Below are 25,984 nucleotides of genomic sequence, written 5' to 3' on the forward strand. Positions count from 1 at the left end.
GCCTCTCCTCCCCACACCGCTGCTCTGGGGCAGCCTCCATCCCCGCTCTTCTCCATGAACACCCCACTCGCACCCACTCGCTTGTCTCAGAAGCCTTCAGGGGACAGCGCGGTCGCCTCCGGGCGATGAAATCCCTGCGGGGCGCACCTGCTCGGACGGGGGAACTCCCTCTCCCTCTCCCTCTCCCTCTCCCTCTCCCCTCTGGCACGGCCTGCCCGGTGCCGGGGCGGCGGGCGGGCCCTGAGCCGCCCCGCCCGACCCCGCGGTGCCGCCGGCCGGGCACTGCCCGGTGCCCACCGCCAGCGCTGGGCGCGCGTTTCTTGTGGAAATCCCGGAGCCTCCAGCTCCGCCCCGCGCGTGTCCGTGGGCTGGGGCCGGGCGGGGAGCAGCCCCGGCCGCCGCCGCCCCGCCCCGCCATGCCGCAGCCGTAGGCAGCCCGCGGCCGCTCGCAGCCCTCGGCCTCCGCGGCCTCCGGGCCGATGGGCAGCCTGCTGAGCGGGGTCAGCTTCAAGGAGCCCACCACGGTGGAGGACTGCGACTCCACCTGGGAGACTGACTCGGAGCCCGAGGCGGCGGAGCCGCGGCGGCAGGAGGGGGTGTGCGCCGCCGCGGGAGGCGGGGAAGAGCCGCCCGAGCCGCCCGCCGCCGACTGCCGGCCCGGGGAGCCGCCGCCGGCCCCGCCAGCGCAGGAGGACGCGGAGCGGGCAGAGGCGGACGCCGCCAGCCCCGAGCAGGTACCGGCAGCGCCGAACGCGGCCCCGCCTCGCCCTACCCTGCCCTGCCCGCGGGCCCGGCGGCCGAGCGGGGACGGGCGGACCCGAACCGAACCGAGCCGAGCCGCGGTCCGGGCGGCCCCGCTCCCGCTGCTCTGCGGCACTCGCGGGCCCGGGCTGCTGCCGGCGGCACCTGCCAGCGCCCGGAGCGGCTGGGGATAACCCAGCACTGCATCTCCGCTAAGGACGAGCCCGGTTTTATCTCTCCTCACCCCTCCCCTGTCATTATTGGGAGAAAATCGAGGCCTTGGTGTCGTTGACATTCTCGCTGCTGCTGTTTCCCGGGAAGGCTGTGTTGTAAATTAACGTGGCCTCTTCATTAAACAGCATAAAAATCTGAATATTCGATTCTATGTGGCAATGGAATTGTGACTCCTCGGTGGGTGTGACGAATTTTCAGAGCGAGTTTTCTCTTCTTCAGGAAGCTTTGTAAATGCTGAGCTTAAAGAAATTAAGTGTTCTTTAGACAATTTTATTTGAATTAGAATACCATGTAGAGTGGAACAGCTGGGTCTTTTTTAGGTTGCTAGATATATCGTGTTTTGTTTCAGAGACCAAACAAAATTAAGTAAGCCTAAGTGTCTTTCCCTTTTCTGTTTGTTACATGGTGATACTAGTGCCGGATAACCAAGTGTCAAGGGGTGTGTCTTGTTCATGCAAGTGTGTTTTGCCTGCAGGTATGGTCAAAGCTGGTCTTGTGAAAGGAGGAAGGAGCATACTTGCTTGTTTGACATTAGCGTATCGTTGATAAGCCATAGGATGGGCAGTAAGAATGGCAAATGCCCAGTGCAGTCCCAGAGAACTTCCTCTTTTAAGCTTGACTTTAGCCTTTTGCATGTATTGCAAGGAGTAGAATGAAATATTTTTAGTAACTATTTTCCACAGGGTGCAATAGTAGCAATTAAGTCTATGTCTGCAACTCCTTTTTTTGTTTGTTTGGGGTTGTTTGTTTTTTTAAATAGTATGATTTCCTCCTCAGATTTGGTGGTGTCTCTGTGTTGCCAGATTACTTTGAAATCTTGCATTTAGAAATGACAATCAGACTTGATTTAGCTCAAATTCAGCCTCTTTGGAAGGACAATTCATAGTCTTGCTTTTGTATTTTAGATTAATTTTTTAACTTAGGTTTAAAGTGTGTTGTGTAAGTATTGAGCTGGGGAAATTTTCAGTGTTTGACCAAACAGCAGACAAATACATGCACTTACATTTGTTTACATTGCTGAAATCCATAATGAGAAGTAATTATTTGAATATTACACAAGTATGCTATTTAGGGGGTTTGTGTATGATTATCTGCTTTCTAACTGTTTCAGAGTGGTGATGGAGCTGAGCTGACAGCCAAGCCAAAGAGAAGCTTCTACGCAGCAAGAGATTTATACAAGTACCGACACCAGTATCCAGTAAGAACATTTCATGGTTTAAAATTGTCTTTTCAGTAAAAAAACATTCTTAAACCTTTGTGTTGAACAACAAGTACAAGAAATGAGAACCAAAAAGCTGATACACAAACCAAAAAGCTGAGACACAACATATGCGAGTGGGAGAGAAATCATGTCTTTTCATCCCAGGCAAACAGGCAAGCACATGATATGTGTAAGCCTGGGAAGTGTGGTTGGAGCCCAGGAAAAGGCTTATGCCTTGGATATCAAAGAGGATAGATCATAGAATTTGCCTGACTGATTATTTGTCTCTTGAGTTCCTCGAGACTGAAGGGAGAGGGTGCTGCTATGCTTGCTGCTGCCTCAGTAGAAGAAGGTACCACCCAGAAAGAATTTTCAGATCCTTAAACTGAGTCTTTAAGTGCATGACTAGAACTCTGTGGTTCCTAAAACTCTGAAATTTTTTGTCCTTAAATTATTCAAAGAACCTAATATCACTTTCTGGATAGTCTTCGTAGGTTTTTGTAGGCTGATAATGTCCTGTTTCCTTTCTTTTAGCAGAACTTTAAAGATCTTCGGTATCAAAATGACTTGTGCAATCTCCGGTTTTACAAAAATAAAATCCCATTTAAACCTGATGGTGAGTAATCTGCCACAATAATGGTGATAACAAAAGAATGATCACTAATGATGGAGGCAAATTGAAACATTGGTGATAATTGAGGCAAATTAAAGGTGTATAGTAATATACTGAACATGAACCTCCCATGTTGGAGTAGTACATTGATAACACAAGAGCAGTTTGTGGTTAAAATGTGGTTAAAACAGAGTTAGCTTTCACTCTAGGAAGGTGGTGCTTTTCTTAGACATTATCAGCATGATAAAGTCTAAGAAAAGTAGAAGGCGTTGTTAGTACCACTGTTTGTGGCAGTACCTTCTATTAAACAAAGATAAAGTTCTTCTACTATATTGCACCAACTCGCTGTTTGAATAGGAGTGGCAGTGATCTCTGGGGATAACCCTGGAATCGTGTAAGGGAAAAAAAATGTGTTTTAATCTTGTGTGAGATTATTGTAACACCAATAATAAAGCCATTTCTCAGTGTCCCTAGTGGTTCTGGTAGTGGAGCAAGAACCTCATATGCAGCGTTCTGCACAAACACAGGAGAAGCTGAAAGATGACAAGCCCTACTCTAGAGAGTTTGCAGTTGACATATGAGAGACAACAGGATAGCAGACAGATTGGGAAGCAGGAGGAGGCAATAAAGCAGTCTTGGTTAGGGTGATAGACAGGAGTGTCAGCACATGATAGCTTAGCCATTAGCAAAAAAAGACAAACTGAAGGCCAAAAATAATATTCTCTGAAATTTAAAAGAATGTTGACAAGGTTACTTTGAAGGTATTTGCCGAAGGATCCTCTCAGCATGAGAGTTGTTCGGTAGGAAATGGTGAAGTGCATGTTGGAGTGCAGAAGGAGTGAGATGTGTAGGCTGCCTCAGAGGCAGGATCCTGTTGGAAGCAGGATCAGTCTCATAGCAACAAATGGGTTCTGATAAGGTAGTGAGGGACAGGTCACAAAGGCTTTGGAAGGGAAGGTGTATAGATTTTGTTTGATGTTACAGAGCAAAGGTTTCACAATGGAAGAATGCAAAGCAAAAAAACAGGTCAGTATAAAAAAGTAACAGTCTAGAAAGATGCTCTTCTCAGCATTCAGGGTAGCTGCATTCAGCAACATTCAGGGTAGGTGCAAGCATGACAAGAATGCACTTTTCAAGGTCAGGGAAAAAAGTTGAGATTGAAAGTGTGAGAGTTCAGATAGGAAGCTGGTTGGAAAGGAATGTTACACAGAAGGTTGTAAAAATGTACACACAGGAAAGTTGAAGATGAGAACTGTTTATAGACAAGATAGCAGTAATACCCTTAGCAAGTAAGAGGATAACTCAGGTTGTGAAAGAAAGATAAGACTTTTGCTTTAACCGACTTGTGCTTTATCTAGATACCCACAGGCAGATGCTTTTAGTCAGTTTTAGCTTGACTGTAAGAACAGGTGGGTCTGGGAATTGCCAGTAAAGAAGTAGCAGATTTGAGAGACATTACACAGGGAACAGATATAGAAAGAAAGCTAAGGGCAGTGAGGTCTGTGTGAACCTGGGGACCATATGGCTCTGAATCTAAAGACAGGAAAGGTTGTGGGGAAGAACTCCTTTAAAAGTCCAAAATGAAGGAGCGGTTCAAGAGGATTAGCTATAAAAAGAAGTAGTCATGAAAGCTGTAGAAGGGCTTCCCTCCCAAAATTTGTAAATAACTTTTCTTAGTATTCTGAGAGAAAACCACAGTTAGTAATGTCAAAGGTCAGTGATAAGCCACAGAGGATGACATGTTGTTGTCTGTGAACTCTGGCTATGCAGAGGTTTGGAGGGAGTCTTAGCTACCAGGTTAAGAACTGAAATACTGGAGAATGTTGTTTAAAAAGTCCCAAAACATTTCTAGTGCAATACTAGAGGTGAAGTTTAGTCCCATGACTTACAGATTTAGTTTGTGCTTCTGGATCAGAGCTGGCCTGTTTGTCTCTCTGCCCTGGGTCTGAGCAGCAAGTTCTCCAATACTTGAAATACAGGTTGGATATGATGCAGTGATGGTGAAGGTCCTCTTTCCAAGGTCCTTTTCCAGCTTTTCCTACACTAGAAACCCCATGTACTTATCAGCCCCTTAGACTAGCTGCTTTTTTCACTTCTTAAATAAAAGTATCAAATGTGTCCTCCTTTGCCATTTAGACCCAAATGGAAATTTTCACTGGGTGAAGAGGCATCTTAAATGTATAGCAGGAGACTATCTACATTGGGCTTTGGGATTTTTAGGTTGCTCTTATGCTATTTGGCTTTGGGAGGTGCTGTGCAGCAGTACTGAAACTGTTGTTGGTTTCAGAATAGAAACAGACAAACACAGTGCTCATTCATGGAAAGATATTGTACAGCTTTGGGAACAAGGACCATCCTTTTATGTGTTTTGTATATCTGTGTAGTACCTGGAAAAGTGCCCTGGCCCGTGACTGAATTCCATGAGCAGTCTCAGTGTTGTGCTTGGTCACTATTAATTGAGAAAGATTTCCCAATCATAATGGTATTTGCAGCTTCCACGGTATTAGAGATCCCTGGTATGGGAGATTTCCTAAAGTGTTGAGGCTTTGTTCTATGAAGATTAGATAGATAGATGGATAGCTGCAGAGTTTTATCTTGTAAAATCAGTGACAGGTGATTCACAGTGCAGTGCCTTATGGGAGCAGTTTGTTAATTCCCAGTCAGTGTGATAAAGGGATCTATGACATGAGAATTCTTGTATATATTTTACATAGGTTGCTGTCACATACCTTCACTTTTTGTTAACCCAGTATAAGTCAATTTGTTTTGTTTATATTGACATTTTATAAGTACCTAATTTTTTAATTAAGTTTTAGTAACTAAATAAGTTTTGAATTAAAATTAATTTATGGCTACAATAGACCTTATTTCACATAGTATATGAAAGACAAAGTATGTGTTCTGTCATTATTTTAACATGCATGTACTTTATGTAGCTGAGTGCTGGTTTTGATGGCTACCTAACAGTTTTTCAAATTATTTTTATGCAGGGGTTTATATTGAAGAGGTCCTAAATAAATGGAAAGGAGACTATGAAAAACTGGAACATAACCACACTTATATACAGTGGTTAGTCAATTATTACCTATTTCTGTTTCAAAGCATTAATTTGATTAAGTGCTCTTATACTGAGCCATAATGCACGTCTTCTTTTAACAGGCTTTTTCCACTAAGGGAACAAGGTCTGAACTTCTATGCTAAAGAATTAACTACATATGAAATTGAGGTAAGTCAAATTGAGCTCCATACAAACCATCACTGTAATTTTAATACATAACTGCTTTTTGTTATGTAGAGTTGTCTTATACGATGCAGAAGTAGTGAGAATTCTTTAGTGCCACTAAGAATTTCGGACATATTCTTTGTCCATTAGGAATTCAAGAAAACAAAAGAAGCCATTAGAAGATTCCTTTTGGCTTACAAAATGATGTTGGAGTTTTTTGGAATAAAACTAATTGATAAAACTGGAAATGTAGCACGAGCTGCTAACTGGCAAGAAAGATTTCAGCATTTGAATGAGTAAGTAATGACATTCACTTCACTTGCTAGAATTGCTATGGAATCTCTTTATCCTTTTCTTTTCTAGAGAAAGCAAAGATATTTTTTTCCAAAGACTGCCAGGAAAAAAAAAAAGGGAAAAATAAATAGTTGATGCCTGGTTTGTGCTTCTTTCTGTATGTTCCTCTTTCCCCTTTTTTTGATTGTTCTTCTCACTCATTGCCAGTTGGACTGACGTAATTGAATTCCTTGAAAATACAATTTTAGATGGTGTTGAAGAAGATCCCAGCTTCAAACTAATTTGTCATGGTACTGAATTTGTTTTCACCCAATCCCAAAGTGCTGCTTCTCACTTAGGAAAAAACAAGTGACTTGTCTTTGTATTTACATTTCTTTTTGAGAAAGATTAAATTCTCCACACCTGTATGAAAGTTAAGTAAAAATATTTCCCTCCCTCCTCAAAACATGAAATACTGTGTATTTAAATTCTTTTAATTGAAATACTGATCTGGAAAGGTTTAAACATCTTATGTCAAGCCTTGGCCCAATGGTCAGCAAATTATATCAGTTGTTTTACATTGGTATTGTGTGGATCCTAAGTTTGTACTGAATTTTGTCTCATACAGATTAATTGTACCAAAACCTCTTTTCAGATCTTTTGCTCACTTCCTAATATCTCTCAGCTTAGAGCTGCAGGATGTTTTCTTGCAGCATTTTGTTCTCCTGTTATGATAAAACTTGTAGGTACAATTCTGATGGATTTCAGGTGAATAGTGGGAATAATTTGTTTATATTTTTACATGAACATTATATGACCCAATATGGGTGTGGGCTCAGACTCAGGCCACAGATAAAACAGGTTTTCAGGAAGCCCAAATGTTACTGCATGCTTTCACTCCTGTTCTTCCCAATGAGTAGCTACAGTTTTAAGTCAGGGTTTGGGACTCTCTGTACCTAATTTTATCCATCTAAAATTCAAACATAAAATTCTACTGCATACTAAGGTGTGCTCCACAAGGGAAAGACCTTTTCACAAGCACTTGCAGAAGACAATTAGTTCATTTTCTCTTTGATATTTCTTACAACAGTGGGACTTACTCTCCAGAGGTGCCTGTTTTTCCCCCAGCACTGACTGTGTCAGTAGTGCAGGTGCTAGTCTAGACTGGAGACCCAGCTTTTAAGTAACCTGAGTGAAGTGCAGTGAACCCTGTTCCATAGCTGCACTATAAATACACTACAAACCCTTTTCTTTACAAAGTGACTGGGTTTTCTCCCCAGAAGGAGACCAGCATAGAATCATTAAGGTTGGAAAAAAAACCTCTGGGATCATTAAGTCCAATCTTTGACCAAACACCACCATATCAAATAAACCATAGCACTAAGTGCCACATCTACTCATCTCTTGAACACTTCCAGGGATGGTGTTTCCACCACTTCCCTGGGCACTCTTCCAATGCTTAACCACTCTTTCAGGGAAGAAATTTTCCTCATGCCCCACCTGAACCTCAGCTTGGTGCAACCTGAGGCTATTTCCCTTTGTCCTGTCAGCTGTTGCCCTGGACAAGAAACCGACCCCCCCTTGCCACAGCCTCCTTTTAGGCAGTTGTAGAAAGCAATAATGTCTCCCCTGAGCCTTTTTGGCTCCAGAATAAAAAACCCCACTACCTTTAGCTGCTCCTTATAGGACTTACAGCTTCCAGACCCTTCATCAGCTTTGTTGCCCTTCTCATACAGCAGAAGGAATCAAAATCAGTACATTTGATTTTATTTGCTCTCAGCTCTCTCCCACAGTGCATTTTACAAACACTAATTTTCACTCACAACATCCTAGCAGAGGAGGTGCTAGTAAGCTTCAGCAGCTTTGAGAAAATATAGGAAGTCTGAAGTACATATCTGAAGTGATAAAAAGGACTGAGGAATTGCAGTTCCAGTTCTGTATTTGTAAAGTGTTTTTTTTTTCTGATTCAATAGAATTTTTTTTACCCATTTCTTTCAAAGGTCTCAACATAACTACTTGAGAATCACTCGAATTCTGAAAAGCCTTGGTGAACTTGGATATGAGAGTTTCAAATCTCCCCTGGTAAAATTTATTCTGCATGAAGCTCTTGTGGAAGATACCATTCCCAACATTAAGCAAAGTGCTCTAGAATATTTTGTGTATACTATTAGAGACAGAAGAGAAAGGAGGAAACTGCTGAGATTTGCCCAGCAACATTATACGCCCTCAGAGCATTTTATCTGGGGACCCCCGAGAAGACAGAAGTCAGAGGGAAGCAAAGTAAATAAAAAGCCAGCATCTCCAGTTTCCATTCCCAATAGTCATATTTCTAAGCATAAGAAACCAAAAGAGCCTAAGAATACATCAGCAAGTGGAAGCTCAGCTGGTAAAATAACTGAAGAAAGAAAGGTAGAATTCACGAAAAATGGGGAAGAAAATGATCAGGATGAACAAGAAGTGAACTGTGATGCTGTTAGGCAGAACAGCATTGAAAAGAACAGTGACACTGATATCAGTCAACTTTCAAAATCAGACGAAATTCATGATAATTCAGACAGAAAGGAGGATGCTTCTTATTCCAAAAAAGATGATGAAAATCTGAACAATGACTGTGGAAATCACCCAGGTGTTATAGAGGAAGATTTATGTAACACTGAGAATTCTTCAAATGACCCCTCATCAGATCTACAAGACAACCTTGATAAGGATACACTTTCAGGGGGGACCACCACAAAAACTAAGGATGAGCTCAAACCATGAGTCTGAGATTTAAAAAATCCTTGTTTCACGTTGAATGAAGCAAAATTATTCATTGCTTGTTAATTTTGGTTGAAATTTCCATCTAATGTTAGTTTACAAGACTATGCTTGTTGCAAATGCATCAGATTAGGCTTCTGGTAGGTTAATGAATTTTGGTTTTTTCAATCTCAGTTTATCAGCAGTCAGCCAGGTGTGTCTCTTTAAAACAATTGTGCATATTGAAAGCTAAGAAATTCATTATCTTTTCCAGACAGATTGTGCAGAAAAGCTTATCTACTTTTTAAAATTCATCCCGTATTGAAAAAAAAATAAGGTGTAACAACTAAAAAGCCTTGGAACATCCAAATTTTAAGTTTCCTTTAAGCTTGCTTTAAGTTTTGTTTTCCATTTAGGAAATTACTAGAAATTATTTCAAAACCACAGTGTTTTACCCTAGTGGTTATTTTTTTAGGAACCATGGCCGTGATTAATAGCGGTATTTGCACAGTATCTTTTAGCTTAGATTAGCATCTTTGTTGGAGGCACTTAACAATTGATAGCATATATCATGTCCTGTACAGCTGGGAATCACTGTATATTGAATAAAAGTTTTAACTTAAGAGAAACTGTATCCAGAGTTTTTGGATACAAGGGAAACTGCACTTTAGACTTCTTTTAGTCCCTGTTAAATTCTCCCTTCTCTTGACTCATTTGTTACAACTCATCTGGGAGGAGGGATCTCTTTGATCTCTCAAATTTGGTCTCAGTTTGAAAGCTCTCTGTTACTCGGCTGTAATAAGAAGACTCCCCCAGCTGGGTTCAGCACCTGGAAAGCCTCTGGACAGCTGAAAAGCAGTGTCTTTATCACAGAGCACTGCCTTATCAGCAAAGCCATCAGAGAAAAGGCCACCAGGCATGGCACATTGGGTCTCACTTGAACTTCGATGTTTCCTGGCCAGTTTTGGGTAGAATCTGCACAGTGCAGTCACCTGTTGCTCGTCTTGGAGACAAAGGCAGTCCTGATACTTCTTTCCAGATGTCTGTTCCCTCTCTTTGCTCTCTCACAGTTTTATGTTACTTTGATAAGCAATGTAAACTTAAGGCAGGTCAGTCTGTTGGCTAGGCTGGAGCCCATCAAGTAAGATTTTCACTGTTAAGATCTTTCCCAGCTTCTACCAAAGAACTGTCTGCTCTCCCTGAGTAGCTTCTTCTGATTTTCTGCTGCTCGAGTCAAATGGTAGTACCCAGCAAGTTAGTTGTGCAGAATATGAATTTAAAAATAATGCAGGTGCAAGTCACACTTCCTACAGTTCTAAAATTCTCCAAAACTTCTGTATCTATTCTCTGTTTAAAAGTGTACATATTATCCACTGCCTTTAATGTATTGCTGATTAAATGTTACGAGGCAAGAGGCTGACCACAGTTTGAGTGTCAAAATGCTACAGGACTTTATTCAAGTCTTATAACTCTAAATTATAAAGTTTCCAGGGGTTTCAGAGCATAGACAAAATGTTTTGTGTTCTGTTTTGCTAGCGCCCATCATGACAATCCATCATCCATTTTTTTCTCCAGGTAGCGCTGGTTCTTGGGATCAAATAGAGTGGCATTTAGGGATCTTGGTACCTATGGAAAAAAATTAGACTCTTTCCATCCTAAAGAAGCAGAGAAGAAGGAAGATGTATTTCTCCTTCTGTGCTGACTTGTGAGGAAAGGAACTCGTATACATGGATTTTTTTTTTAGGGTAACCTGGTTCATTCAAGTAGGTATTAGTCTGTCTGAGCAGAAATGCCCAAAGAATTCCAGCCACCACCTTTTTAAGGCCAGAAAGATCCTGAGAAGCCTTTCACAATTCCCTGGACATGAACTGGGATCCCCTTGATTGTGTTTGCCTCTGACCTTCAGAACAGAAGGGGAAGGAAGTGCTGTGATAGACCTGGTCTGTGTAGTTAAGGACTCTGCCCCTCCACATATGCAAAGGGAGGACACTTCATTTTCTGCCTATGACTTCTTCAGTCTTGAGTGCCTAACTGTGCAAACTTCATAGAGCTGTTCTTACATAGTTATTTTTTGAGTATCACAGGGAAAATTGATACCTTGCATATAAGGAGCATAACTATAGCATAAGAAGCTATACAGAGCCTTCAATTTATGAACTGTAGTATTAATGTTAAACACTTTACAGAAAATGTGGAGTATAGATATGAAATAAGGGAGGACAGAGGTGTTATTATATTTATAGTGTAATTTGATTGAACATCAATGACCTCAGGAGATCTTTTGTCTACTGAATAAAAAAAAGAGAAATCTTGCCCTGGTTTTAAACAAAGTTCTTGGGATGTGCATCCAGAAGATTACTCTGGAGTATTCCATTATCATGACACATCTCTCACTTCAACATGCTTACTGGTTCAATGTTCATAATTAAGTACTTTACTTTTAATCTGGCAGAGCTTTCTGCATTAAGGGGCCAAGGTATCTGAAAATATTGTCAAGAACTTTGGTACTTACACCTGTATTAACTCTGCAATGTTTGCAGAGTTGGTTTTTTTTTAATCTGCAACTCAATATATTTCTCTCAGTTTTCATAGAGGAGTAGTGGCATATCAGTTGCCTACAAAGACCTATGGGGACTATGTAAGTGAGGGTTTTTGTGTCAGGTGGGCTCCTGCACTCTAATCCTTGTTTTACAGCTTTATCAACAGAATTACTCCCATGGGACACTTCAGCTTTAACTAACAAATTCTGCTCTATGTAAAATGTGACAGTTTCTCATTCTTTTCATAGAGGAATTGTTTCTTCTGATTTTGCAAGTTCTTAAAAGAAGGATTTATTGCAGGGCAATCATACAGCATAGCATCCCATTGAGATCTGTGAGGATCAAGTGGGTGCACTGTATGCATTTTTGTTACAGAATCATGGCCTTAGCAACCAGAAGCACCCCGTGCTTGAAGTTTCTAAGTATTGGTTTTCAGGTTTACAGTATATATACAGTATATGTGTGTTGAAATGATTGTATTCTCATAGATGCCAGTACATAGGTGGTTAACCATTACTTCAGTAACTGAGGGTATGCAAAGACAGTCAAGTCATTTGCTTACTGTTAAGTTTCTTTTTGTCTTGCTGTATGCTTAAGTATTCAGGGATTTCTGTGTACTTATTACAATAGTGTATTTTGGCCCAGTGTTAGACTAGAGTCTGAGCTGTTCATCTGTTAATTGAACAGAACCTTCCATATGAAGGTTCCTCCCAAGTAAGTACATCTGAGTAGCCTCTGGTACTGTTAAGTGGGAGTAGTGTGTACGTGCACATAGCTGTGAATTTGATTTTAAGGATCTTATGGCAAGGGGATATGAATGTGCAACTTGGAACAATGTTACTGAGTACACAGATGAGTACACACAAGGCAATCATACAAATCATGCAAAAATGCAGCACTTTAAGGTTAGTTACAGCTCTGTGCCCTACTGTGCCAGACACAAGTGTGCCTCAGTACCTGATACTGTGTTGGTGTAGACACTGAAGGCTTGGGTACATGAGGTGTGCAGCACAGACCATTCAGAGCAGAGGAATAGTTACATGTGTCCACGTATCTAGGAGCAGGTCTGAGGTCTTTGTGTTCGTGTTGCTCAAATAAAATCTTGAAGGATGCTAAAAATAAGTGCAATAATCCTTTGAGAGCTGTTCTCTAGCTTGGGTCAGCTCCTCAGTTTCCTGCTCTAAGATTGCAGCACTCTAATGTATTAGGTATTTGTATAATCATTGTTAATATTTCATGTAACCTAGTGTAAGCCTTTCTGAACTGTTCCAGGATAATTCTAATAATCTGCAGTTGCATATATCTGTACTATATTTAAAGAAGGTTTACAGACCTTAAAAGCTTTGTACAAAATTGGTGGATGATCCAGTGAGGTAAGACAAGTGACATTTACTGGATTTAAATGGAAAACAGCTCTTGTTTGTTTTTAAATAAAATTTATGTCTATCTGTTTAATTGAGAGGTTGTTTTACCCCTTTCTTCTTCTGACTGTTGTGATGGTTACTGATCACAATTTATAGTTATATATGTTTAGGTGAAAATGTAATTTTTTACACCACACTTTTGCAGGAAACATATCATATTGAATTTCCTTGACAAAAGCTGTATTTATGAATAAGATGCAAGTATGTGAAGCAAGTTTTGCCATTAATAAAAGTGTGACAATATCATGCTGATTATGTATGTTGTCCTCAGAATTGCCAGTGGGGATCAGAACCAAAGATGTTTCTAGCCTTGTGTCCTGCCTCCAGTGCTGGCCACCAAAAGATGCTGTGAAACAAAGAAATTATACAGTGATCCCATTTTTCTGCAGGAATTTTTTGGTTTTGAACTTGTGGTTTCTTTCAGCCTCTTCAATCCCTTGTGGCTGTGAGTTCCATGTTTTAATAATGTTTTGTGTGGGGAAGGTGGTCTTTTATTTGTCTCAGATCTGTTTGTTAAAGAATTTCTACTGCATTTGAACACAGTACTAAAAGTACTGTAAGATGAAGAGTAATCCACTTTAAATCAGTTTTTAAATACCTTGGGAGATTCTAATGACAAAATACCTGTTTAGGCAGAAAATGTCCCATGTTTCTTCTGTTTTTAGGCAGAAGATGTGTGCTTAGGCAGAAACTTGTCCTAAGTTGATGACAATGCTACCTTACTTATTCCTTCTGAATACATATTTGCACATAAATCCTTTTGTAGAGTAGTGCTAAAAGTGTAAATTAAGTGTTAAAAGTCAGATTCCAACTGCAGACCAGGGTTGATTTATTTTTTTCTTACCTGTGTAAAAGCAAAATCAGTCAAATGGAAAACCTATTCCTAGCCGACGTAGGAGTGAGCTACCTCTGGATTTGGAGCAACCAGCATCAATGAATCTAGCAATGTGATCATGTAGAAGATGGACATCATTCCACATTTTGGTAATTTGTTTTGATACATGTTCACAGTTCCAATTGTAATTGGAGTAACTGGTCAAAAGGTATTTTTTATGGCTGTCAGAGTCTGAAAATGGGTCAAAAAAGGCCTAGGCATATACAACCCACTCAATTCACATTATGGTCAACACTGTAGTTTTACTATTTACAGATATTTAGATGCAGTCTCCAGGGCAGTGCAGATTGTGTCTCTGTAATATCTTTGTGCTCAGTATTGGCTATGAACTGTTTCTTTTCTTGATAGCTGTGTTCCCTTTTCAGCCCTTGTTCTTAAGTACACTTAGTTAAGACCTTTGGTGAAAGCAAGAATTTACTTTAAAGAATAGGTTTATTACATGCTGTATGTAATGGACTACTAAAATGTAGTTCAAAAGCTATAGAGATCAATTCAATAGAGACCTCATTTCTTCTTGGAAATGTGGCTCTCTAATTCTACCACGCTTACAAGTTCAGTGGTGTATTCATCAACTAAAGTTTATTGTGAGATATACTGAATGTACTTACTACTGTGGCTAACCATGTGAAAATTATTGTTTTGCAGTGAAAAAGGTTATGGCACTTATATTTTTGGGTCCACTGAAGCATGTTTGCTAATCATTAGTTGCTCTTTTTTTTTTCTGTGTTTTAAGGTATTCTATGGTTATTTGCCGTTTATGCAGTTTGATTTTGGCAACAGATGATTAAGTGTAGTTTTGCACTGATAAAATTTGAAAATATCACAGACTTCATTGTTGAAATGTATTCTAAGAAAAAAGTGCAGTATAAAGAAAAAACCCTAAAGCCCAACAATTTTTACTTGCAAAATGGAACAGCTCTGTGTCAGTTTTTCTGAATGGTCCTGCTCTCTTCTCTGTATTCCTTTGCAGTGTTTAATTACAGAATGGCATGCATGTTTGGTAGTACCAATACCATGTGTATGTGGTAGGAGTGGTAACCAGTTTCTGGATTTGTAATGCACTATAAAGAGATATTTTATAATTCTGTATCTGTATGGCAGTGTTATGCCAAAAGAATTGTATAAACATAAAAAGCAATAGTTTATGTTGCTTACTGCTATATTTTAAATCATTTGTAAAATGAAATACTTGGATTTCCTTTCAGGTAAATATATTTTTAATAACAGCAGCCAAAAACTCTGAACTAATAAAGCTTCTCCATTTAGCAGCATTATTTTAGCAACATGTAGAAATACTGTGTAGCTCTAATAATGTGCAATTGCTGTTTGGCGCTTGTTCGTAAAGTCTTCTGTAAATATATTAACACTTAAAAGCAGGAAATTAAAGGCTCTGGCTCTCCTTCTTTTGTTGTCAGTGGCAAAACGACCATGGATAGGAGAGGAATGAGGGAAGCCCTAGAGTCAGCTTTTCTAAAAGCCCATAGTTAGTTTTTTAAATTAAGAAAAATGCATACTATCAAAACACTGTTAGCATTAAAATACCCACTATGATCATGCAGGCATAAACTGTCAGGAGCAGTGTCAAAACCAGGCTACTGCTGCTTAAATGTAGCAGGGAAGCATTTAACCTGCTGGTTTTATTTATCCTGTGCTGAAGTTGTAGGATTGGATGGCTTCAGTTCTGGTTTTGCAGTAAGCTGTTAGTCACATGGTGTGACTGTAGATGTATAAAGCTCTGTAAAGAGCCCAGCAAATTTGGAAAGGGTTTCCTAATCTCAAATGTTTCTTCTTAAAGAGGAGAAACAGGTTCTCCTCACACTGAAGGAGGACTTCCCATGTGGTCTTAGTCTCAAATCAAGCTTGGTGTTAAGATGGCTCTATAAGTCTACTTCTGTGTTGTCAGGTCACCCGGGGTTGGCACTGAACTCGCAGCCAATATCATTGGTTGTCAGTGTGTTGGTCTCCCCAGCCAATATCATTGGTTGTCAGTGTGTTGGTCTCCCCAGCCAATATCATTGGTTGTCAGTGTGTTGGTCTCCCCAGAAAACTCAGTCACAGCTCCCTGAGGCAGCACTGTGGCTCATCTGCCCCTTGGCAAAGACTGGCTGTCAGGCAGTCACCCTCTGCCCTGGGAGCATGAACAGCACCAAAAAGGGCCAGGGCCCCTGTGGAAACACTACTGATGTTGCTGGCTGAAGCTCCTGCAACTTTGACTTTGAGTATGTCTGCAGTAAAAATTCTGCTCTTGTGTGAGCACAGACCCTCACAGGTGCCAGAGCCACTTGTGAAGTTTTGTTGGTGCTTATTCCAAGAGTAAGAGCCTAAACTGATATCCCAAATTTAGCTGGCCCTTAGTTCAATAGAGCCTGAGCAGCTTCTGGAGGAGGTGCAGCAAGGGGCTGATGAGCCAGCCCCCTGTGCCCTGCCCACTGCCTCCCCCAGCCCTGGGGCAGGGACCCACATGGAGCACAGGCACACAGCCTGTCAGCTCAGGAGGGGAGCTGCCTGCTCTGGCCCTCCCACCTCCATCTCTCAGGGCATCCACTCACCTCCTTTGCTTTATTCTGGGGGGTAAAATCTGGGGAATTTCCAGCTGCTGGGGTGGTGGTGACACACAGAGCTCAGTTCTGCACTGGAGGGGAGAGCACACAAGGAGGGACAGAAGTGGCAGTGCTAGTGTCTGTGCAAGGTGAGCTGGGAAGCACTTTTGTTATGCATGGAGTGGTGGTGGAGACAGCCAGAATAAATGGCAACTACCTCTGTGGTTTAGGGAGCTAAACCACAAAGTATTGTTTTGAAATTTTTCCACTGAAATAATTTTCTAACAGAGCTGTGCTGTAAAACTGGGATTAGAATGTTTTATTTTGATGATCTTGAGAAATGTCTAAAACATCTATAAAGGCCACATTAATTGCAAAACATGTGATTTAGCTAACCAAACCTGGGAATACTCTTCTTAAAATTACATTTTAATTGATTTATTTTGCTTTGTTTCCCAGGGATGGGTAATAAACTGGAAGAAAAAATATTAAATATCTTCATTCTCTGGGGTTAATCAGGCCAAGTATTATCTCTGCAAAGTTAAATCAGTAAGTATGACTGGAGAGTATCTGCAGTTTAAAAATAATCCTCCAAAGAAGCAGTAAAAGTATCTACCAAAGTATTTTGCAACTAAATAAAGATACGTAATGGCATTGCTTTTTGGATGTTACATTCACATATCTTCAGAGCTGCATTACACTGTAGGCAAAACTTTAGCACAACTTTATTGACTCATCTGTACCTATAAGGGACCTGGAGCTTCAGCTCCGTGAAACCTGTTCTGTAAAAAGGGTCTCTCTTCAGTGGGGGCAGGTGGATTGGATGTTTAGAAACACTGGTGTGCCCTGCTTTGTCTGCACCTTGGAAGGCTGTCACTCCTGCCTGGCACAGGCAGAGTCTGGGGCCAGTCATGGCCCTGCTCCCACCTCTCCAAAGATGCCATAATCCAGCAGGCTTCATTGCCCCAAAAAGAGATGAGCTGAAGATTTGACCTTCTCAGAGGGGTCTGGTCAGGATGCAGGGCTGGGGTGGGGATTGTCCTGCCTCACCCCTGGGGGCTGTTATGTGCCCTGTGAGTTTATTGACCTGTCCAAGAGCAATAACTTGCAGCAATTGATGGCAGCTCAGATCTTTCCTTATGTTTAATCTTGGACTGCACTTTATAGGGTGAGGTTAAAAATAAAACTATTTTTCACTATGAAAAGCCAATTTAAGAAGGTTTAGTTAGGCCTAAGTATTTACCTTGTCTGATAAACTCGCAGAATGCTTTTAAAATGTTTTTTATATGGTATATGCAATGCATTAGACATTTTTGCAGGAAATATTCTATAGACATTTTAATTTCTAGTTTTACTGAATGTGGGGGGAATGTTTAAAATTCAACTGGTTCTTTCTATTTTTATTTAATGTATAAATCAGACATAATTCATGCATAGTTCCTTCCAGGTTTAGACATTTATTGAGCACTGTGTATGGTTATAAACATTTTGTGACAGCTGTTTCAAATTTCAGAATAGGAAGGGAAAAAAAAAAAAGAAACCTCACATTTTCATTTCTTCAATTTCCTCTGAAAACTTACACAAGGAAGCTTTGAATTCTCAGCATCCAAACTGGCAGCTGAAATTAGAGCCTTGAATTACTTCTGAGAACTAGGACTTGGGATCTTCGGTCCTATATGGGACCCTCAGTCAGTTGTAGGCAGATCTGTAGTACTTAGTTAACTGAAAATGCAGAAATTTAGTAGCATTGTTCAAAACTACAAGGCACCTAATGCTGATACTTAATAACAGGTGCTCTTAGGAAGTCTGTGAAGGTTTTTTCTGCATCAAGAGGAAGCTCAGAAGTAGTCTAGTTCTTCAGTCAGATTTGAAAATATTATTATGGACCCCTGTATTTTAACTCTTTACTTAAAAAAGGTTTGTTTCTATTTTTCTCCTTTTCTCTTTTATGGTAAGGACACTGTAATAATGGAGCCTTTTTTTTTTTTTACACTTTAAAATGTCAAAATAACCCCTTTGTTATGCTGGCATACATTAACAACACCCCCTCCTCCCCTCTGGTGGTTGCTTCTTACTCCTCCTCAGTCACCAGCACACCCAAAGTGCCCAAAGCTGGCACTTCTCAGTGATCCTGCTGCATCTGTGAGTGCCCAGCACCAAGGAGGTGACCTGTGCAAATGGCACTGGTGGCCATGTCCTGCCTGGCCTCAGGCACTGCTGTGCAGGTGATCACACCCAGCTCTTCAATGAGGAAAGATATATCTACAGCAAGCATCTGGTTTTCCCTCTTCCTCCCCAAATCTGACCCTTTATAAGGCTGAATTTTGAGGCAATTCCCAGCACTTGACCTCCTCCTGGGGCTACACCCTGCCTGGTCCTGGAGGGGACTCTACCTTCCAGGCTGCAGCAGGTGCCTGTTGCTCACTGCTCTTTCCTTGCTCAGCTGCTGCTCCCTTTTCCAAAGCAGAAGCAGCTTCTCCCAGCTTTCCACACTGCCAGTCTAAACGATAGATAGCAGCCCATCTGTGCATTGTTATGTGTTTTGGGGCCTCTTTACTTAATCATTGTCCATATTTCCAAGGCCCTGGCAGTTATCCCATCTTCAGACCGTGCAGACACCTGGTGCCAAGCTCTGTTCTCCTGGAGAGATGGTGACAAACCCATGACCCCTGGGCCAGGCAGTGCAGCCTTGCCAACACTGAGGAGCAGCAAGAGAAGGCCACAGTCCCTTGGGAAACAGAGATCCCAGCCCAGGCCCAGCCTACACAGGGAGTACCATTGCTTCTAAGGACAGAGGTGTAGGAGGTTGCAAAAATGAGCCTTCCTGTGGCTTTATATGAAATTTCCCAGAGGGCCACACTCAGGTATCAGAGTTTGTTTATGGTAATAGAGGCCCAGTGCCATAAAGCTGGCAAGAATGTGTCCCAAAAGTGCTTTTTTAGAAGCTTTTCACCACTTTGGATAAAATGCTGCTGACAATATTTCAATCTTGAAGTCTCCTGCAACCATCAGATAATTAAGAAATGTTGCTGAGTCACACTCTCTTAGTGTAAGAGCCTCCCTGGGGCATGGCTGGGAGCACTGCTGCCTGTTTCAGACGTGTCCCCAAACAGGCAGATGTGGATGACTGAGGAACACACCCAGTGGCACATTCTCTGCTGACTCATTTGCTGCACTGCTACTGAGATAATAGGGCTCCTACCAGGTAAATTCAAGGTAGAGTTTGGAAAGAACTTTGCAAAGATCTTTCAATATAAACTCAGAAGAATGATAAATTTATATAGTAAAAGTCACACTGTAGTTTAAGGATCTTTACTGGAGAGAATCTGTCTCCTCTGGGACATGTTTATTGAAATTACATGTAGGATAAAAGCTGTGTCAGAGACGACTCTCCCACTGGCACCTGAGTAAATCCCAGTGAGCATCATACACTTTTTTCAGAAATAATTTGGGAAATTATACAAATCCCAGTGTTTTGGTATAAGCAGACTGAGAACAAAGGTAAAAATAGGATTTTGCTGACTGAATCCTTTGGTATAAAATTAAAATATAGGATTTTTAAAATATCATATCAAATGTGAAATTTGTGACCAGATAACGCCAGTTTGGGGTTGCCTAACCCTAAATTGTCTTATCTATTAAGTGAAATGTTTCCAACATCCCTGATATCCCATTTGTAGGCAGTCTCTGATGGTAAAATTCCAGCATCAGAAGACAGCTGGGAACTAATGAATATTTCAAGGTTCTGCACAGAGGGATGCTGAGAGAGCAGACACAGAAAGGAGTGGATTGAATTGGAGAGTTTCTGACCCAAGGATATTTTTTATGTAATGGGTTGAGAAAGAGAAGAAGAGCTTTCATGCCATTGTGAGATGGGGTGTGTGTATAGACTAGAGGTGGGCACTGCCCTTCTCTCCTACTCTCTTTCTCATCCAGAACTGATTGGTTGTCATTGGCATGGAGATAAGGAGAAATGATGAGTATTTCAAGAGGCTTATGCTGCATTCAATATCTGATGCATTTATGGATCTACAAATACAATTTTACCTTCCTGTAACTTGAACTTAAAGGCTTTATTCAAAAGTCCTGAGCCTACCTTGAGCAGGATTTCTGCAAGGGTGGAAACTTGTGAACCCTAGTGGAACAACTATCTTCATGATTCTTCATTATTTTGGTAATGAGTGCACCAACAGTCTCTGCAGTATTCCAGGAGGGGTTTGGTTGTCTGTGTTGAATGCAGCCCTGACCCCTTGCAGCACTGTAACATGGGATCACACCACTGCAAAAAGAGCTGAGTGAGGAAACCATGAGACCCCTTGGTGGGCACCTCCACTGGAGCTGGGATCAAGCTCAGGCACAGATTCCTGGGCTTGACTTGTGCCCAACCATGCTCCTCACTGAGCCTAACAGGATGGCTTGGCTCATGGCTGGTCTGGACCTGCCTCTTCATTACTTTTTGTTATTTGGAGACTAGGCAAGGGAAAGAGGAAATTAAACAAAGCCATTGAAACGTGTTTGCTGCAAATGTAATGAGATAGACTGCTTGTAAAACACTCTGATGCCTCAGACACCAGCCTGGAGAGCCCCTGAGAACATTTTTTCCTCCTCAAACACCCTTGTCCCACCATCACAGCCCCTGACCATGGCATCAGCCAGAGCAGTGGCTGTGAGCATCTGCATCACTCCTGGTGCCTGCTCCCTTCTGGCACCACAGCCCAAGAGGCTGCTGACTTACATCATGGCCCATGGCTAGTGGATTTACTCACACTTCTGGCCTCAGGCTTTCTCTTTCCCTATTCTTACTGGGAAAATTTGAGTTTTCATTGTCCTTGCTGCTTGACTTTGGGCTTGATCCCACCTCACTTGCCTTCTACTCACTCTTGTCTGCATTCCTTTTCAACAAAAAGTCTCAGAAGACAGCCCAATATGAGGATGAAAGCAGTGGCAGTCGAGTATGTTCACATCTATGTTAGTGCCAGTCCTGTTAACCATTGCTGTGTTACAGCCTTTCTCCCAGCTCTGGGAATCATTTGGATGCTGGCTCCACTCAGCTGCAGACTGCATCAGGCCTGCAGATACCACCCCAGGCTCAAAGAGTCAAAACTCGTGGGAAAACTCAGAGCAGAAGAACAAGGGAGCTGTCACAATGTTTAGGATTTACACAGTGCTGTTCACACAGGCCATGTCAGCATTTCAATTTCTGTGGTCATTTTGCAAGGATAACTATGGGCAAGATAAGAGAACCTTTGCTTCTCTTTCAGATGTAAGTCTCCTGTGAGAGAGAATTAGTGAAAATGAGCTGAACCCTTGAAGTGGTTTCTTTTCATGGCTGAAAACTGGGAAGCTGTTGAGAGGTTAAGGTCATTATTTGAAAAATAATCCTCAATTTCTGAGGTAAAGGATTCTTTGATTTTTCTGTCTCCAGTTTGCTTTGCCTGTCTCTCCTTTATATATATCTACAGTGAAAGTTGAAAATATCTCAGGATGGGGATGACTTGCAAAGAAATGCAATGAGACCATAGGAAACAGATGAGATGCTTTCTCTGGAAGCCAAGCTGCAGCACAAGAGAGGCAATTCACAAGTGGTAGAACAGCTGGCAACTCCAACCCACACCATCTGGATCTGTGTGATTTTATAATATTTATTGTCACTAACTCTGAGAGAAATGTGAATAGAGCTGGCTGCAAATGGAAATGAGCTGGCTTTTCAAAAGAAGGGATTGTGTGTGGAGCCTTGGCAGGAGCACATGGCAGGGGGAGCATCTGACACCAGCTGGCCAGCCAGGCAGTGCCACTTCATTGGTCAGGCTGGCTGCATGAAACAACAACAGAAACACTGTCAGTCAGGCAAGGGAAGCCCTGCTGGAAAACTGGCATTTCAAATCTATCATTTGGAGAAGGGAGATGTAAAGTTGCCAGCTCTCCATCTTTAGTCTTGTGTGAAGTTTGTGAGAGGCCCATCATTTTTTTCTGAAAACATTAAAATCAGTAAATGTCAGATTATTCCAGAATCTTACAGTTGAAAAAAATCTTTTTGAGTCTTATTGTTAAGAAAATCTGTGACCTACCTCTACCTAACAGCTGCAGAAAATGGAAGAACACCTGAGTGCATTTTTTTTTAAAGTCTTCTGATTTGAGACAGTTGATGGTTTTGGGATTCTTATGTGTGATTGTGGAAACAGTGGGTTGTCAGTGTTAAGCATATTTGTGTAAGTAGCACAATTGCTGCTTTAGGAAACAGTTCTCTGAGGTGCCTGTTTTGCTCCATGAATGCCAAAGGAAGCACTGCTGCTCCTGGCACAGCTGTCCCACTTGGAAGCTCTAACTGGGACAGGAAGAGTTTAGGCTTTTATGTTTCTGTTCTTCATATGTGAAATGGGATAACATATTTTTTTCCTTTTTTCAGATCAGCCAAAGGATAAATTATTCTTCTTCTGAATACAATCTGGTAATTATGTGAAAGTTGAACCAGTCTTGCTTTTACTTTCAAATGTTTTTACTTCTAGAGGGGCATTAGTAAAGCTTAAAACTTCCTTCCTTCCTTCCTTCCTTCCTTCCTTCCTTCCTTCCTTCCTTCCTTCCTTCCTTCCTTCCTTCCTTCCTTCCTTCCTTCCTTCCTTCCTTCCTTCCTTCCTTCCTTCCTTCCTTCCTTCCTTCCGCCACTTCCGCCACTTCCGCCACTTCCGCCACTTCCGCCACTTCCGCCACTTCCGCCACTTCCGCCACTTCCTTCCGCCACTTCCTTCCGCCACTTCCTTCCACCACTTCCTTCCTTCCTTTTTTCTGGGATTCACTAGTATTTGTAGTACAATTTACAAACGCTGTTAGGCTGAGGAATGGTGCAGTGAGACATGAATGCCAGAGAAGATGGAGTACCTAGCAGACAAAAATACATCTTATGTCCTGCTTGGGCTGATTGCAATGCCTCAAAAGCAAAAGGACAGAGAGTGGCACTGGCTTTGCTGTCCTTAGTTAGCAGAAATGGGTAATAAAAGCAACAGCAGAGAGGAATGAAAAGATCTGGCATTGGCCAGGTATTATTAACATGATACCCTCTAGAAAAGCCTGCAACGGGGACAGAAATATCTTCAACATTGAGACTGCTCAGTAACTAGTATGTTAAGAGGACAAATTTGTGTTTCTAACTCAGGCACCATGGTGAAGTTAAATCAAGAAGCAAAGAAGGAAACTCAGCTGTTTCTGTCAGCTCTCTCAGCATGTGGTGAGCTGGCCGTGCATCCAAAAAAAAGGGAGACTGTTCACTCTTACAGGAGACTTCAGCTAGAGGAACAGTAAGAGGGCCAGAAGGCTCAGCCAATATGAAACCTTCACTCTTCTCCAAACAGGCCTAGAGCAAAATCAGCCTGTGCCTGGGATGGTCCCACTCTGGAGTGCCCTGTTCAACTCTCCAGGGTCAGGGTTTGTCTCTGAAAAGCATCTGTGCAGCTGTGAAGGCAAATGAGGAAGAGTGGATCCTGAACAAGGTTCAGACAGGTTCAGCCACTCAAAGCAGTCTGCACAACAGCAGCTAGCTGCACAACAGAAGATTTGAAAACCATTGTGGGAGAGAAATGCTCTGTTGAAATGAGTGCTTTGTGTGGGTGTGTATTCGGCATCCCTTTCTCAAGGTGATAGAAGAGCCCTGACAGAGCAGGAGTGCTCACAGAGACAAAGCGTTTTCAAACGTTTCCCTTACTGAGTGATATCACTCTTGCACTTCAAGACTGGGAATTTTTCAGCCTGACATTGACTTCATCCATTTTACCAGTATTTATGTCCCTCTGGTGAAATCTCATTGTAGCTGAAAAAATAGCAAATCTCGAGGCACACATTAAAGAAGGGAATCCCAGCTATTCTTCCTGGGCAGAGACACCTCCTGCTCTGAATGCCTCGTGTGTGTACACCAGGATCTGTCCCTCCCAGAGGCTTTTCCTGAACAAGGCTGTATAATACTAGAGAAGTTCCTTTATGATGAGTTTCCCAAGGGTATTTTGAACAACGCTCCATCATAAAACTCTAAGTTTATTCACTTTGTATTGTGTTTTGTGGCAGGAGGGAAAAAAGGGTCCTGTTTCAGAAATGCTGGCATGTGCAGACAGAGGGAAAGATAAAGTGGACAGCAGCATCTTCTCTTCTTCCTGATCAGATGAGCTCACCCAGAGCCCCAGCTTCCAGCAGCAGCTCAGACATTCCCAGGCACAGGTCCTGACTCGTGACAGGTTTCAGAGGATGAAGAGGGCAGGCTGGTGCTAGCCCAGCCAGCTGTGCTGGGCTTCCCAAAGGTCTCCCACTCTTTTCACCTAAGTAGTCTGGGCTTGATGCACAGGAGACTCAGTGTCTGAATTAGTGGTCTTTATGTGTCCTCAGCCATTAAACAGTGGGTCAATGTGATCTTGAAACAAAATTATTCTATTGAAAATCATTGAATAATTAGCAATCATTCACTCAGATCCATAACACTGAAATTCCTATAAACACAGATATTCACAGGCAGATAGCAAGTCCACTATTCCTGAAAGAATAGAAGAGTTGTAACTTCTTTTGAAGTGCTGCTGTTGAGCAGACAAATGAATGTGAGCATTATATTGAACAAGATGTGTAGTTAAGAGAACAAATCCTTCAGGTCGTTGGTAACACGACTGTGTTTAAACACATTCAGCATATTGTCCAGGCATGTCCAGGAAAAATCAGTCTTATGATCAATATGCCACAAGAATCTTATTTTTAAATTTATCTCTCTAAGGGATTCTTTTTTGATCCTTCTGATCAGACAAAAACAATTACTGTGCCTCTAAGCACTTCCCTGCCTCTAGTCTCCAATTAGCCACATCTGATATAATTTTTTCAATGTAAAAATAAGGTTATCTCTTCAATTGTTTATGTCTAAATCAGGCAATACTATCACAACTACTTCACAGACCAACAGCCAGCCCAGGGCTTTCTGCATCCAAGTTTTCAGAATTGTTATCTCTTAAAAACTCTTTTCTGGGCTGTAGGAAAGCCACTGATTGAATTTTTGTTTGCTTGAGATACCTCCTGGTGTTTTGAAAAGTACAGAGGCTAAGCCAAGCACTTGGCTGGCTCTATTTCATTTCACTAAACAGGCCTTCTGAGATCAGTGGTGTACCAATACATCCCCAGTAGAGCCTGTACTTAAATGCAGTAATTCCAGAATTATCTCCTCCACACTTTTGCAGCTTGTTTACCTCTTTTCAAAACTTTGAACTGTGTTATGCATTTGTTCTTCATCTGTTCTTCCAATTCTATCATGGAAAGAGGTTACAGTCTTCACAGATTTTTGGTTTTCCTTTCTGATTTCAGTCAGGTCTAAAAGGCAGGAGTTTTTCACCTACATTTGTACAAGATGAAAAGCATTGGACATGATGGCACATGAGCTTATTGTTAAAACACTTCCCCTCTCCATCAGGGTATCCTTTTCCTTTAGGCAAGTACCAACAAAGATTGCCAACCATTCAAAACAAAATGGTACTGGGAAAAAAAACCAAAACATAACTTATTTTTCAAAAAAGATCATGAAAAATTAAAGAAAAGGCTCACAAAAAA

At 41.6% G+C, this 25,984-nt stretch overlaps 2 protein-coding genes across 3 annotated transcripts in view; both read left to right on the top strand.

Annotated features, from left to right (window-relative positions):
• ASRGL1 (asparaginase and isoaspartyl peptidase 1) overlaps nucleotides 1-25,984 on the top strand; it is a 248,901-nt gene that overhangs the window by 109,477 nt on the left and 113,440 nt on the right. The window lies entirely within an intron of this gene.
• Nucleotides 389-15,283, top strand: OGFRL1 (opioid growth factor receptor like 1). Of its 2 annotated transcripts, none has more exons than XM_036379626.2 (7): nucleotides 389-734; nucleotides 2,087-2,173; nucleotides 2,711-2,792; nucleotides 5,780-5,858; nucleotides 5,949-6,015; nucleotides 6,163-6,308; nucleotides 8,286-15,283. In XM_036379626.2, exons 1-7 carry the CDS (start codon nucleotides 480-482, stop codon nucleotides 9,043-9,045), a joined length of 1,476 nt encoding a protein of 491 aa, XP_036235519.1. In that variant the 5' UTR covers nucleotides 389-479; the 3' UTR covers nucleotides 9,046-15,283. The 2 variants fall into 2 exon arrangements, with proteins under 2 accessions (XP_036235519.1, XP_036235520.1); XM_036379627.2 differs by having other exon boundaries at nucleotides 2,714-2,792.

The sequence above is a fragment of the Molothrus ater genome, chromosome 3 (assembly GCF_012460135.2).
Source record: "Molothrus ater isolate BHLD 08-10-18 breed brown headed cowbird chromosome 3, BPBGC_Mater_1.1, whole genome shotgun sequence".
NCBI lineage: Eukaryota > Metazoa > Chordata > Aves > Passeriformes > Icteridae > Molothrus > Molothrus ater.